Here is a 16,148-nt window from a genome sequence, read left to right as displayed (position 1 = left end):
GGAGCCAGGGGGAAAAGCAAGCTCTCCACTGCTGGAAAGGAGTGCATCTCGCATGCTGTCTTTGTTGTGAGTTTTTAATGGCAGCATTTCAGCTGGCTGTGCCTGCGCTCAGCAAAGGCAGAGGATCTTGTATGCGATGTTGGCAGTCCGGAAAGCCTTAGAAGCTGCTTACGGAAATGGACATTCCTGAGGCAGAAAAGGGGATTATGCTGAAGCAAAAAGAGAGGATTTAAGTTTGGCAAGAGAATGTTAAGCTGCTCTCGTATCTGCTGAGCAGCCGGTGCATGGTTTGAACATTTAAAAGCACTGACTGCAGTACTCACTGCAAAGGGCTTGAAACCCTGGCTTCCCCTGGGGATTGTGGCTGAACTGGTGGCTTCAGTGGGGCAAGACTGGGAAGTGAAACGTGGGGCTTCATTGCTCCCATCAATGGTGTTAATAGCAAAGAGCTCAGATTCCCAAGGTACTGGCCACAGAGGTGACCTTCTCACCCCATCCCTACCCCTCACCTGTGGTCCCTAAACCAGCACCCTGGGACTGGTGGCCCTCCATTGCTGCAGCCCACAGCTCCAGACTATCTGTGGATGGCACTTTTCTGCGGCTTTGGGACATTTCAGTTAGTCTCCATGGATTTTTTTGCAGCTGTATGATTTGTGTAGGCCCCAGGCAAAATCCTTGCCATCCCTTCCTCAGATCTCAGTGTGAGATTTGCATGGTGAAGACCCCATGAAAACCAGTTCAGGGTAAGAGAGGCTGCACCTTACACACGGGCTTGGCATCTCCTGTGTCACGGCTCAGCATGGCCTGAGTGATCTCCAGGAGGAGCCTGGGCTCTGTCTGCCCGGCTCTGCAGCACACCTTGCTCTCCGCCTTGTCTACGTGGCTATGGCCAAGAAAGCCACTGATCCTGTGGCATGCCCAACTACAGTATTTCCAATTACAGACTAACCTGTTGGGATCTTTCTTACTAACTCCATGGCTGCTTGTGCCTTGACACAGGAGAGTCTGTGTCCATACAACAAAGTTTTTCCTAATTAATGTGGTTTTGTATTCATCCTATTCATACAAGTGCCAAATGTTCTTTCAGGTCCTGGTGAGCTGTTGATTTAATTTATATCTTTATGGTGGAGAGAGCTGCATGTGATTTTGTCTCATGTAATTTATGTTCATTTTCACATTCATGTAACATCCTTTGTTCTTTCACTTGAGAGAAAGAAAAGCAAAGCTACCCCTTCTTTTCTCCTCTCAGTCTTCTCTTCAAAGAGAGTCACAGCCCCTTTGGACATTCCTCATCCACACCTTGATCCTTCCTTTCTCCCTGTCTTCCTCCTTTTTTGACAAAGAGGATGACCCCACCAGGCTGCAGCACTTGGGCTGAAGACCTACAGTTGCTTTGCTGCACAGCATCATAATATTTTCAGGATTATTTTCAAAACTTTGTTCTTCAAACAGCCCGGCACTCCTGCCTTTATCCGCTGCAGCATGCTGAGCAGAGCTTTTCACCCCGCCGGCCGTGATGCCATTCAGAGCTTTTTGCCCTGAGTGGTTACACTCGCTGTAGACCCGCTTGCTTTGTACGTCTTGTTTCCAAGGGCAGCCATGAGCGGTGCTGACTTTGCTGGTCTCGGGAAGCAATTAGCTGTGCATGTTGTTCTGAGAAAGATGTCAGGCCCCAAAGCAACCCCTCTTGCCCTGAAATGTTGATGAGCCAGCCCCGCCAATGTGCTTAAATTCCTGGTCCAGTGGGAATCCATCCCTCAGCTCTGAGCTTGTGCCGGCCAAAGGACATGGGCCAGCAGCAGTGAGCACAGGGAGCCGGGCGGTGATTTCCCCTGGCTGGTGGCCACCAGCGCTTTCAGTCAGTTGAACTTCAAAGGGATGCTCGGTGTGCTCAGAGCGGCCGAGAGATGACACGTGTCTGCTCAGGCTGCATCAGGACTTCTTTTTTAATGAAATAATGAAACCGGGAGCGTGTTAAGCCCCTGGTTTAGCTGTTGAAGTGGGCATGAACCTGTCTGCAAGGAGAGAGGAGGGAAGCAGGTTTTATACACAAAAACACCCATGCTCAGCCGCCCTTTGAGAAGCAGCTTTGTGCTCTGCCAGGCATGTACAATGCCCACTTTCTATTGCGAGCGTTAAATTGGCAACCAGCCGGCACTCCTCATTTCACCACTTGTATCGAAGGGAGAGCTGGAAAATGCTCCCAAGCCCTGAACTGCTGGATGGGCAGCTGAAGGCATGGGAATACATCCTGGCCCTATTGAAGCTGGTGGCAGGGCTCCCATGGATTTCAGCCGTGCCAAGACTTCATCTACTGAGAGCAAGGTGGGGAAGAGCCATGAATTGCAACAACACTGAGCAAAGTTTATGCACCTTTTGATGAAAAAGATTTAGAAATCAAACTAGAGAGCATCCCAAACACCCTGAGTGGCCGCTGCCTTGCCAAGAGATGAGGTTTAGTGCAAGTCTGTGTGCTTGCATGACCTGCCTTGCAGTGGGGGACCTTGGATGCTGCTCAGAGTTTGAGTCTATCTGTGTTACAGACAACATCCCACATGGAGGACTCGCTTATCATCTTCAGGATTTGCTTAAATGTGTTTTTTTCCAAGAGTGATGCATTAGAGACTGATGTTACTCAGTTATCTATATAACTAATAGCAGCTTCAGATTCCTGCCAGAGAAAGCATTAGTCTAATTCAATAAAAGAAGTGATAAATAATGTTGATGAATAAGGGTGAAGTCGAGAATCTACTGATATTAGCCTCAATCTTTGGAGGAGGCAATAAAATAATTTTTTAAATCATTCAGCAGAGGGTAACAGCATCACGCATATTTTGATGGAAAATAGCCCCTAGGTTGTTGACTCAGCAGTAAAGTCGAAGAGCAGAGGAATACAAGATTATAGTCGTGGCTGGAGTTTGGCAGGAGCATGGATTAAGCGTGAGTGGGGAATGAGTGATGGAAGCACAGCAAATAATGAGCGTGAATGCTGCCATTTGTAAACTAATTTGCATGTGTAAAGGTTAATGGATTTAAAGGATATTCATCTCGCTACAGGACAGTGGAGACTTAAATGAATTTGTGCAGTTAAAAAGTCACCTCTGAGAGTGAAAGCATCAGAAGAGGAATGGGCGTAGGAGGGAGGGGGTTAAGCCACCTCAGAGGACACATATCGAAACACCAGGAGAAAATGGTGGATGTGGTGTAGTTCTGGGAGAATACGCTGTGGCTCACTGTCTGAGGGAGCTGTCTGCTTTGTAGGGGTGATGGGTGAGTGGGAAAAGCACAGCTATGATCAGAAAAGATGACTCGTCCCTTGGAGCCTTTCAGTTTCTTTGATGAGCCAAGCGCCGCTTCCATTGGTGTTCATCTGCACAGCTCCACTGCAGTCATGGGTGTTGCACTGATTTACCCCAGCTGGAGACTGTCCCATCATTTCCTTGCTGCATGAAATGGAAGCGGAGAGTCCTGCAGCCACTGGTGCCATGACATGGGATGCACGTTTTATCTGCTATCGTAGTGCAGTCAGACACACCAGCCTATCTAAAACGTTGCCTCGTGCATCCAGTCTCAATAGTAAGCAAAAAATCAAACCAGCTTCCCCACAACCTGATAGTAGCGATAGATTTTAGGTAGAGCTTTATGAGCCCTTGAAACAGCACACCTCACATGGGGAGTGTCAGGAGGGCTGGAGGTTGACTGAGTTGTACGAGGCTGAAAGTGGGAGATTGCAGTGGGCAACGTCAGCAAAAAACTTGTTGCTGGTTTGCTAATCACAGCAGTCGACCATCAGGCCTAGACTGATTTACCTGGACGGTTGCAAGTTCGTTTACCACGGTCTTTCCTTAAATGATGGGAACTGATAATGCGGTTTTGTTCTGCTCAACCCCATGAGCCAATGGCATGGTAGATAGAGGAGCCAAAGAATATATGAACTAATCTCAAAATAATAAGCTGTACTTTAAAAAAATCAATAAAAAGACATCCTCACTGATGTGAACAGAAATTTCCAGACTGACTTTTAGGGGAAAAGTAACTCATCTGATGTGCTTTTGGTCCCCATTAAAACCCATTTTGTGAATGATTTTTCCCTTTAACCTTGTTGATTTTCACACTTGCAGGTTGTTCTCCACCCTACTCCCAATAGCCCGAAGCAATCAGAGTGGCATAAAATGACTGTTTCCAAAAACTGCCCGGATCAAGACCTGAAGATCAAGCTTGCCGTGCGAATGGATAAGCCTCAAAACATGAAGCACTCTGGGTAAATGCTTATCTCAGTCTGAACTCAATTTGTTTTGAATGTGCGTTAGAAAAATTTTCTTTTTTAAGATTCTGGAAGAGAAACACTTTTTCTCAAGCTCACAGGTCAAAAGAAAGATAAATATAAAAGTGGCATTAGTTCAGTCAGTTATAATGCACTTTCCATATTCTTAGCATAGCCTTTTTAATGCATGTCAGCCAAACAGTTTAAATTTTAAACAGTATTCCTCAGGAAATTGCTAGGCTATTTTTTCTTCTGTAAGGAAATAATAGGTGAACTGCCTGACTCTCTTATTGAGAATGGTATATTTTCCTAAGTTATTCTCTGTTTCCCTGTATTGACTTTTCAGAACAAAAAGCACAGTGCACCTTCCACTTGAAATAAACTCCAGCGTGATCGTCATTAGTTATACAGAGATACACAGCACAATTAAATAGCAGTTGCCTGGAGCAGGCAGTTGCCTGGAGTAGGACTAATGATCTGGAAGGTTAAAAGGGAAACCTCTCCTCTCCAGACATGAGTGTCAAAGGATCTGGGGCCAGGGGGATCCCTGACCGCCACCCCTGGCTTCCACCTTCGTGCCGTGCAATTACAAATTAGATCATCCTTGGGAAGATCTAGCTAATGCCATTGACAAGGCTTTCCTCTGTTTGCTCTTCAGAGCTGAGGATGTGATAAAAAATAGAAACTCTCCAGGAAAGTCACTGTTTTGATTAACTCTTTCTCCAGTATGTTTTTGGTGCTATAAAAGTGACTTTGTTTCATTTTTATTTTCATAGTGTTTTGATAGATTCAATCCGTTATTAGATAGTTTGGATCACTCATCTTTTTTTTAATTCCTCCTTCTCCTGTCTTCTCTGCTCATGAAATCAGAGCCAATAGCCACATATGAAGTTTAATTTTTCCACCATGATCACAGACACCAAAATCAAGAAAGGACAGTTCACCTGTCATGCTCTTGTTTACATTCTCCAAGAGTATGTTGGATCTCTTCTGGCATAAGGAACCACTAGCATAACCAAAAAGGGATTGTTTTTCTATGTATTGAGCCAGAACTAAAGTAATTATAATGATACATAAAGCATATTAATGCTGAATAACATCCTTGTGTTTATTATTAGTCTGGTGCTGCCACTATTTTTGCCAGTGTTTGTGTTACAGTGTCACAGCGGCCACTTCATCACAGAGATTAAATACTAATTTTGCCATTAATTTTAAAAATTAATTTTTCCTTTGTAGAAAACAGTAAATTCAATCCTCCTTAGCAATTATTCAGTTTGCTTGAATATCTGTAGCCAAGGGATTTCTAGGAATTCATCTCAAGCTGTTCAGCAAAGAGACCTGGTTTAGTCAGTCCAGTGGATACTGGGATCTGGGGCACTGGTTTTGATGTAGTAAGTATCCCTCTGTTTGACAGCTCCCCTCAGCCAAATGGTTTTGTGAGTAAGACTTAAAGCAACAACACTTGGGGTTTCTGTCTCTTAATTCTTCCATTGTAAATGTATTCTTCACGCATCCAACCATGCTGTAGCTATTCACTGGCATTAAAGGGCTTCTAAATTCTGAGCGAGCTGTGAAAGATGAAGAGGAAGAGAGAATTAATACTGTTTAACATTAAGACTCTGGGAGCTTTTTGTGTCGCTTTCTTTACAGGTTATTTGTTCAGGCTAGAAATAAACACATTCATGAATGCTGCTGAGCTTGAGAGTCTTGTAATTACTCCTGCTTGCACATTAACTTCAGCTTCTAGGTGTAAAGAAAACATACTGAAAAGCAAGAGAATGACATGTAGTCACTTGTGTACTGAACTCACCTATCCTTTTCTCCTAGATATTTGTGGGCCATTGGTAAAAATGTTTGGAAGAGATGGAAGAAACGATTCTTTGTCCTGGTCCAGGTAACAGATTTAACTAGAAGTGATCTTAAATCACAACACGAAATATTTAAGTCTTTCCTCTGGCCGTTTTCAGTGCTGTGTAATTGATGCTGAGCTATGGTTCTGCATAGGGTGGCTCTTAAGTCATGGATTTTTTTTTAAACATATACATCTTCTCAAGGACATCCCAGTTGCAGACCTCTAGCCATGAGTTTCCTGATGCACGTGAATGCTTGGTGAAATGGAGAACCAGTTTTAGTGAGGAATTAATGAGACGAGGAGGAAGCTCTTGTCTGTCGTGGCTGGAGGTACTTGGGTGCAAATTCTTCCTTTTGAGCCTCCAGGTAAAGTCTGAAGTCCATTGAAATCTATAGAAGTTTCATCACTGGCTGTGTCAGCGTCAGTATATCGTTCTTGACATTTATCTTGCCTTCACGTTCATTACTGCCTCTCATTGTCTAGAGCTCTCATTGATCATTTTGCAATGTCTTTCTTCCTTTTTCCCTTTTTTCTTTCTTTCACTTTCTGCTCTTCCAGTTTCAGTAGACCTGTATATTTGACCATGGTTAAGAATTTCAAGGAAACAGTCAGATGTCCTCTGTGACCTAAAGGGATGTGGTCAGTACTTGGTGTGTTAGATCTTCCCTCGCCTTCCCAAGGGCAGCTGAAATCACTGCATTGGCCACAGTGTGGGGCCCCAGTTTGAGCAGCTCCATCTTCACACCAACCTGATAAAGCCACAGAGTCCTCTTGGGTCCATTCTCCCTCCCTCCTCTCTGGGTTCCCCAGGGTATGTTATCTCCAAGTATGAGAAATAAAATCTTTGTGCAGGGTGCTGCGGTGAAAGCAACACAGAGGTGCCTGACGGAATAAGATAGGATCCAACTGACATCTTCTGCCAGTGCACATCCAAAGTGATCAAGTCAGAGGGTGAAATCCTACTGCTGATGAAGCAGATGGCAGGTCTGTCACAGAGGGACTGGGATTTCACCCATGTGTAAGAACTGAGATGGTGTAAACCAGGTGCACCAGGCTCCACGTGTTGGATGGAGCATACTTGTGTGCTGGCTTTCCTGTGCTGGTAAGGAGAGGAGTCCACGTGGTCCATCTTCCACTTTACACAGCTGGCTTCTCTGCTCCTAGATTACCTAGTGTAAACTGGTTAGTTTGTTTTGAGTTAATTATTACTCCAAGTTCAACTGTCTCAGTAGGAAGCTTAATTACATTCCCCATTTGTCCATCACTGCTGGCTTCCACAGCGCTGAACTGTGTGGCAGATAAGAAAATCCATCTTGGGGAGGTAAAAGGGATTTACGATGTGCATGACCCATGTAAGCAGGAGCCCATTTGGAGAGACCAGTTGAGTGCCTAGTCCAATAACCGATATGATCAGCAGTGACAGTTTTAAGTGCTCATTTTGTACTCCAAATGGGGTCAAAATGCCTCTATCTGCCCAAGCAGTGTATTTAGATTTAGGTAAAGGTGATGGATTTAGTATCTGTGTGTGACCTAGAATGTGATCCATTCCTAGAGGCATCTGGTTTGCAAATGCACCCTCCATACAGGGACTGGCCAGGTCCCTGGTGCATGGCACCTCACAGGGGAACCCGGCATCTTGCAGAGCTGGACCACTGGAGGTAAATCCCAAACTGTCTCCTGGATAAGAGGCAGCAGAGGCCATAATGAAGGAAAGGCTTTTTGGGAACATTATGCAGTTACCTTGTTCTTGGGCAGGGATTCAGGTATTGCTTTTCTCTGTATGTTTCCTTTATTATGTTCTGAAATGAAGTTAAAAGTGCTATGGCAGTCTGTGATCACCTGTAGAGCAGCTAGTATTGCTTTTCCCCAAGAGCTGGTTCATTCGTATTAGACCAAGTTCTCAGTCTCCTTTTCCCTGTGAACAGGGATTCTCCAAAGCAGAGAATTCTCTTTCCTAAAATAGCTTCTCCCGTGAGTAATCCATTGATACTCTTGTGTGTGAGGGTTTGCAGGTTTGGACATGGATTCCCATATCTTTCTCAAGGAGCCTTTCTTCTGGCCTCTCTGTGTGGTTGCAGTCACTTCTCTAGTTCTCAGTTGCTATATATTCCTCAGCTTGCTGTGGAATTGAAGCTCTCAAAGTTATTCCATGTTTTCTCATGTTACTAGGTCTGTATTCGTCAGTTGGCATATAAGAGCAGAATTTGGCCAGAAAAGCAATTCATTTGAATAAGATGAGCAGACTTTTGCCCCCAGAGAGTCTCTGTAGCCCACCTCAGAAATTCCAGCTGCCACTGCAGCTTCTCTGTTATGTTACCGTTTGCTCAACATTTGGTGCAATGTAAAGTGTTCTGCCGTACATCAAATATAAACAAGAAACACTCTCTATGCAGTCCCTCAGATGTAGTTTGAGCATATTGAACATGTCAGCAGGCAATAAAGATGGAATAAAAATACTTTGCTGTCCGTATGTTTGTCATTTGCTTTTCATGCAATGCAAAGGATGGGTGCTGGTACGAACAGGGATTGGCAGCAAAGGTGTTGATGTCCAGGATGCTCTGAACTCTGCTAAACTGCAGGCAGAGAATAACCCCCACAGGAAGGTGACCTGGCTCAGTTACATAAAGAATGGACGAGGAGCAGCCCCTGTTTCAGGAGCTCACTTGTCCGCACCAGGCTCCTGCTTGTACCAGAGCTGAGAGATGGAGTCCAAAGCATAAAGTCCCTTTGGGATATAGTGGTCTGGTCAGTCCGTGACACTGCCAAGAGGGCAAAGCTGTAGATTTGGATGAATAACTAAACATATCCTTTCTGATCCCGTGTCTCTGTCCCTTACCTGTAGCATCTTCCACTGCAGCTCTGTCTCCTCTCTTGTCCCTTGCAGAATAACCTCCTGCTCCTGGTCCTGTGCCCTCTCCTGCCCCTCTTTCCCCATTTCAGATGGACGCAGCCTCAGGTCCTTCACTGCTATTGTGTGGTACCGCTCTGCCTCCTGGTACCAGCAGTTAAGAAATTCATGGTAATAAATACTCAGACTCTTCATAAGCATCTAAACAAGGCACAAAGGTGCCAAACTGCCTGGGCGGCACCAAGGAGGAAGGTGTTGATGGCAGTTTGTCTCTTTTGTGTCAGCGATGCCTCGCCAGTATGAACAGAGGCTTTGTGCACGTATGTAGAAAAAGGAGCTCTGCAGGGAGCATTTCCACTGCTGCTTGGCTTGTGTAAGACCTGGAGAGAAGGGAAAGGAGCAATAAGTGCCTTGTAATTTGGGTGGAATAATCCCTCGCACCTTCTGTGTCTGTGTAGCTGCGAGGGTTGTAAGGAGTGGAGATTATTTGTTTGGGTGTAGTGGGTGAGAGCGGTTCCTTTGTGCTGTTTCTAGAACTGGGCCTCACCTCTCCGTCACTGACATTGCTGGGTGGACTTGATTCAGCCCCTCAAGGAAGGTGCATGGCATGGCGTGGCTGGCAGAGCTGGTACGTGTGCTCCTCCAGCATGCACCCGTGCGTTAAGAGGGGATAGTTTTCTCTTTCGAATGAATCGCAGTCCTCTCTGCATGCTGCCCACCCTTCTCGTAGACACCCTTTGAGATGAGCAGCAGAAGAGCAGAATACTGATTAGATGTAAATTACATGGCAGAGACTCGTTACTTGCCTAATTTTAAATCCTGAGATATGCAGCGTGAAAGTGATGGCAGAATATGGCCCTGAGCTTGGATGGAAATGGTCCGCAGCATCACAAGTGAGGAAAATGCTTCGTAAAGGCAACAGTAACGCCAGTGGCAGTGGTAAGCGAAAGCAATGGAGTGATTTAGGGCAAAGTTGTCAGTGACTGGTTAGGAAAGAAAATGTACATCCACCACAGATGTTATAAGTGTTTCCTAAGTGGTTCTACCAGCTGCCTGAGCACAGCATACACATTTCAGCCAGTTTGCCAGTTAGACCCTTGATCGTGGGATTTTTGATAGCTGACAGAGCTTGTATTAATTCTTTGCAAGGTCTAATGTGCTGTACTGGCAACAACACTGATGTTGGTTCTGGTGGGTTTGCTGGCTTTGCAATAGGAAATTTCTTATAATGATCCTTAAGGGCAAGTGAATTAATTATGTTGAGATTTCAGACTGAATCTGTTCTTCTCTTGTCATAACCCCATTTCTGTGCTATGGCAGCATATGGGAAGTAACACTCCATGGTACCTGGATGACATGTCTGCTGAGTAGCTTGAAGCAGTTTTCGGCTGATTGTGTCTGATGGTGTTTGCAGAATGTTTTTGGAAGCAGATCAACTCTCTGCAGATTAAAACCAGTTGCAGTGTCTATGCCTGGATCTATTGTTCTAGTGACAGACTCCCTGAACTCATTATAATTTAGACTAACAGTGACAGTTCCTGCTTTTAGCAAAACTCAGCTAACTCGGGATAAAATGAAATTAAGTAAGTGTTCAGTAACTCTGCATAACCAATAGAATTTGAAAATAATTCAGCCAAATTGCAGTATACCACACCAGCAGTCCTAGCCTGTGGTCCTCAAGTCAAGGCAAATGACCCGTAGCTGGTCCCCATAATCATATTAAATCATATTTTCAGTTAGACCCTCGCTGAGAACTGGGCATAGGTGGTGATTCTTGAGAAACCTTGAGTGTTGCTGATAAATACAAAATGTTTGGGAACTGCGGGTTAAACAGATGCCACAGCTCGTTACATGTGGCCATGGCAGGTCCTGCGTGTCCCGTCCGTACTCACGTGGGCTGGCTTCCCATCACACAGCCCTGCCCCAGGAGAGCACATGCACACCTCCTGCTTGAAGGAAGACGTTAGGACAACTGCTACGTGCAATTGTTTAGGGCTGAATGGACATGCCGAGATGTGAAAACTGTTGTTTTCACATTTGTTTCTTTAAGCTAGATCGTTTCCTCTGCTCATTTGTGTCAGGAAAGGGCTCGGGAGGCAACATACAGCTGCAACCAGAGGACAAGAGTCTCCCATCAAAGTGGAAAGCTGTATTACAGCTGGCAGTATCTTAGCACAGTTTCTCTCCCTTGGGACAAAATGCATGCTGTTAATCTAGGAAAGGTCCATTTAAGAATTTAACCCAAGTTGGGCGGTGTGATGTCAACAGTGAGAAAGGGGGAGGTGGATGGCTGAGCTCGGAGTGTGAGGGACGACAATTAACAGGTTTGAGCAGGATCCCAGGGAAAGCGGTGCTTGCTAAAGCAGGAGTCTGGTAGAAAAACAAGGACGACGTCAGGACTGGTTAATACATATGTACTGTATTTATTAATCAGTCGGATTATATAGCTGGTGACAGAATATGGTTGAGTGCCAAGAAAGTCAGATCTAATTTAGCAGCCTGGGAATAGTGAACTTTGGCATTTGTCTCCTGCTGTCTGCTTTCCCTTTCCTGAATTTCTTTGTCTTTTCCTCTTTTTTTCATCACTTTCTTTTCCTTCTGTTCTTTTGTCTCAAATTATTTGTCAAAGCATTTTCCCTTTTTGTGTAATGAAGCAGCCAGGGCAGCCTTGGATTATTTCCCTTCTTTTAGTTTCGCTCAGTTCAGCTTCCTTAGATGCTCCTTTCCTGGCCCTCATCGAGTCCCTGGATGAAATCCCAGCTGCTTTGAGAGTTTGTCCCTCACTGGGCAGAGATTTCTCCTCTGTCTTCCTTCAGTTTCCTCTCTGTATCTGTGTTTTTTCCAATTACTCAAACCATTCATCTTGCCCATCCCATCTGCTCGCTCGCTTTCATACTCAGCTATGGTTCAGTGTGAACTCAGCAGGCTGTAAGATTAATTTCTGCTGTTAACTGTTTCACTTGTCTGGCCACTTCTAAGCTTCTACAGAAAGCAGGCTCTGTAAAGCACAATATTTTTAGAGGACTGATGAAAGGCAAGCTGCAAGCTCCACTTGACCCTACAGGGCTGTTCAGCAGTGGAGCATGATCGTGACATACGGAGCTTTCTAGAATCTTGTTTTGTCAGGTTTTGCTTTACCGCTGCTACACTGCAGTGGTAGCCAGGGTGTCAGCTTCTTTCTGACCCCAAGCAGTAAATGCTTTAGGCAGCAGGATAGGACAGCCATGTTGCTATACCCGTCCCTGAAGTCCGTAGCTGGAGTTGATTAGGTGCAGGCGCTCTGCACGGCACCGTTGGCACCTTTTCCAGAGGCCATCGATAGCTCTCCCCTCCCTCCAGCCTCATCCTAGCTTGCCTCGTGCCAGCAAGCTCCTGGGCAATCCTGAGCTTGGGCTTCAGACCTGAGCTGTGTGAGTGGAGAAGGAGCAGGATGTGAACCCAGATGAGCCCTGGCTCATCGCACGTTATAGGATGACCTCTAGGTTTCTCTTAGAGATCTCTTCTGATAATGATGTAGGGCAGCTTCTTCCAAGGGAATCATGTAAATACTAACAGGAGAGACCAATCTGCTTTGCGTCTATCCCAGGATGGCTCCATGGGAGCCTACTCTCTACATCTGTCTTTTATAACATTTAACAGGAGAGGTGTAAGCTCTGAATTGCCTGCGTGTGTTTCCATACGTTAGTGTTGTGTTGGTATGGCTGGCTTATTGATAGGGATGAAGAATGTTTTCTGGGACCAAAGGTGAGAGGAATTATTTGTACATGAAGAAGAGCCTGAAATACAGACCTCATGTTCAGGGTTAGAGAATAGGAAACTGAACTACTGAATGAATTTTACCTGTTGCTACAGAGTATACACGAGAGGAAAAAAAATTAGTTGTATTAATGTTTTCAATCAATGTCAGCGTAGTTTAGCACTGAGTCATTTCAGGAATTAAATTTACCACGCAGTCGCTGAAGTTCAGGCTGTCTAACACAGAGAAACCAAATCCTCCCTGCTCAGATGAAATCTCTGGGATCTTACTGTAAATAAAGCCCATTCAGGAGCATCTCCAGGAGATGGCAGCAATATACTGCACGTCCCCCTGAACGAGCGCTGCAGGAGTCCTCTGAATGGTGTGCGGTGGGGCACGAGATTGTTTTTAACATTTCTTCGTGTTAATCTTTTTAGTTTTTGTGTTGCGGGTACGATGGTACGCATTCAAAGTTCATAGCAGAGAATATGCACCGGTGTGTTCCTGCTATTGGTCTGTTACTTGTCAATCTTCCGTCAGTGCTGGTGGTTTTAAGGAGGATGCAAGATGCTTAAAGCATCACTTTTAGTCTTACTCCCACAAATGTGTTAATGATAGGGTTTATTCTTAGGTGGCTTTTGGAGCTGTTCCTGGAGGAAGGCAGGGTGCAGGCAGGGCTGAGAGCAGGCTGGCAGCTAGCAGAGCCCATAGAGGGCAGCAAGAAACCGAGCGCCGGCTGGGAGACGCTACGCCAATAGACGGGGCCCCTGACTTAAATAAATGACATTTTATTAGCGATAGATGCCACTAAAATAGGTGCTGTGTGTGTATTTGTAGCTGAGCCATTTGTCTGGAGTTTGGAGGCAAAATCCCCCAGCCCAGCCGCTTGTCCATCTTTCAGGATCTCTCCCGACTTCCCAAAAATGATGAGCACGATCCATCGCCACCCACCAGAGTTTTAAAGTTTCCTCCAGAGGTCAAGAAAATGTCCAGACGAATAAAATTACGTCAGGCGTCCAGGATGTGACACAACCTTAACAAAGTCATTTGAAATCATTTGACAGTAAATTTCCCCGTGAGTTCCTAGCCTGGAGCACGGAGAATCCTCTCCTCTCCTCCCTGGACGAGCTTCTCGCCGACCCTCCCGATCGCAGCACGCCGAGTACGCGCGGGGCCTTGATGCGGCCTGATGGCCTCCTAAAGGCGATTCGGGAGCCTGGCAGAGCCCCCGCAGCTGAGTCGGCTTCCGTCAAGAGCTTGACATTGAATGTGTCGTGTCATGCAGATGGTACCTCAGAGGAGTGAGAGCTGCCATTTACAGCACTGATGACAACAACTGCCGAGATCAGTGGGATCTTAAGATTGCTTTAATATGACTGGCACCTAGCAGTTTAGCTCACATTGTTTGTGACAGGGTGTCACTCTTGCACTTGTCTAGGGATGAATGATAGAGGGTTTTAAAGCGTGGAGCTTCCTCTTTTGGGGGAAATTAAACCGCTGTATGTACTGATGCGGGGAATTAGATGCCTGCCGCAGCAGGGTGCGTTCAGAGAAAGCTTTGCAAAAGCCTGGTAAAAAGTTTAGTCTGTCTTGTATGGGCAATGACCGTCAAAATTACCCCACCGCCCCCAGTCCCTGTAAACACACCGTCAGCGTACGGCATTTGTAAGCGCTTTGGATTGCCTTGTTGTGATCACCCGGTGCCATCTTAGCTTTGTGATTTTCTTCAGGTTAGTCAATATACATTTGCTATGTGCAGCTACCGGGAGAAAAAAGCTGAACCTCAAGAGCTGCTGCAGCTCGACGGATACACTGTGGACTACACCGACCCGCAGCCAGGTACGGGGCCGGCAGCTTGCTGCTGCGCCCGCGGGTGCTCGTGCTCGCCGCGCTGCGTACGGCTCCCCAGCGGGAGTCCTCGCTCCGTCCCCCTGCTTGCAGCTGGACTGTGATCAGCATTATTCTAAATACGTTTGTGTTTATATTGATCATTAGCTATGCATGACTTTGCAATAAATAGATCTAAGGAATCGAGCTAGGAGTTGCACCAAAGGAGGGGAAAACTTGTCTCTTCTGAGGAGCCTGGGTGAATTGGATGCTTAAATCCCAATGAAATTTGATTGTAAACTGAATGCTCAAATTGAGTAATGATCGTAACCTGTCCCTTCAGATTATATTCCCTAAATAAAAGGTTAGCAGCTATGCCTGTCTTTATTGTAGAAAATATTTATGGGACCAACCCAGCATTTTTGCCTGCCCCATTTTCTCTCTGGATGGATGTGAGGGAGTGGAAGGGGCAAGGACAGAAAGCCCCCTGGTACCTGGAGGTACCTGTTGACTGGTGAGACCTTCTACAAGTGGACGAGCACCACATTTATTTCAGTGGGGCAACACATTGAGCGTGGTGATCCTCACCGTGCCCTGGATAATGGTATCCCCAGAGGAGATGAAGAAAGACGCTGTAGGCTGGTTGCAGGACGTTGATTCCAGGTTCATTCTCATGTTAGGGAGACGGTGCTGAATCAGGGCAAAGGCAGAAATAAGCACATCACCCAAGCAGCTTTTGTGCAGTGTGAGCGCTGGTGCACTCGGTCTAATGGGAGACCTCCCATCACAGCCCCTCAAAACCCATTTTTAATGGGGCTGCAGTGGCGCAATTCACACGGGACCTGTCACAGACGGGGCTGTAGGTGAGAGGCGCAGTTAATCCGAGTGTGTTGGGACATGTTTTAGTAATTGTGGTGGAGTGTGCTACCTGGGGACCTGGTGGGCTGTCTTGCAGGTGAGTTTGGTGCAGGGATGGGGATGGAGCTCAGCCAGGACCCGGGGGCAGCGAGGGGCTGGCTGAGGGGACACCCAGCGCAGTGGTGGGGTGGGAGGCTGGGGGAGATCCCCTGGCTGGCCTCAAAGTCTGTGAAACTCCGTTGTCGCTTCTTCTCCTGCCAGGTTTGGAGGGCGGCAGAGCATTCTTCAACGCTGTGAAGGAAGGAGACACGGTGATTTTTGCAAGTGACGATGAGCAGGACCGTATCCTGTGGGTCCAAGCCATGTACCGAGCCACCGGCCAGTCTCACAAACCTGTGCCGCCTACCCAAGTGCAAAAACTAAATGCTAAAGGAGGAAATGTACCCCAGCTAGACGCCCCAATCTCTCAATTTTGTAAGTAAATAAGTTCTCCTAGAGAGCAGAAGTCTTTGATGGAAAGATTTTCTGCACTGATGTAAATCAATATTCGCACATGTGTTTCTGACTCCAAAATTAATTTTTTGTCATTATCATTAAGCTGCTTTTTACATCAGTGGATCCAGAAGCAGTTAACCTGTGTGGTTAGCGCAGCCAAGCCCAAGAAACAAAATTCCTTGGGGAACTTGTCAATGAGTATTTTAAAGTGCAATACTTGATGGAGGAGAAACTGGGATCTGAGAGCCTCAGACCGAGCTTGCTTTCA

At 46.1% G+C, this 16,148-nt stretch overlaps 1 protein-coding gene across 1 annotated transcript in view; it reads left to right on the top strand.

Moving 5' to 3' along the window:
- Positions 1-16,148, top strand: part of CADPS (calcium dependent secretion activator) — a 214,160-nt gene that overhangs the window by 101,128 nt on the left and 96,884 nt on the right. The window contains 4 exon segments of the mRNA XM_068408648.1: positions 4,122-4,261; positions 6,092-6,158; positions 14,431-14,539; positions 15,647-15,859. Of these exon segments, the coding sequence (XP_068264749.1) occupies positions 4,122-4,261; positions 6,092-6,158; positions 14,431-14,539; positions 15,647-15,859 (529 nt within the window).

The sequence above is a fragment of the Nyctibius grandis genome, chromosome 10 (assembly GCF_013368605.1).
Source record: "Nyctibius grandis isolate bNycGra1 chromosome 10, bNycGra1.pri, whole genome shotgun sequence".
Lineage (NCBI taxonomy): Eukaryota > Metazoa > Chordata > Aves > Nyctibiiformes > Nyctibiidae > Nyctibius > Nyctibius grandis.
This window is presented reverse-complemented; position numbering and strand designations above follow the sequence as displayed.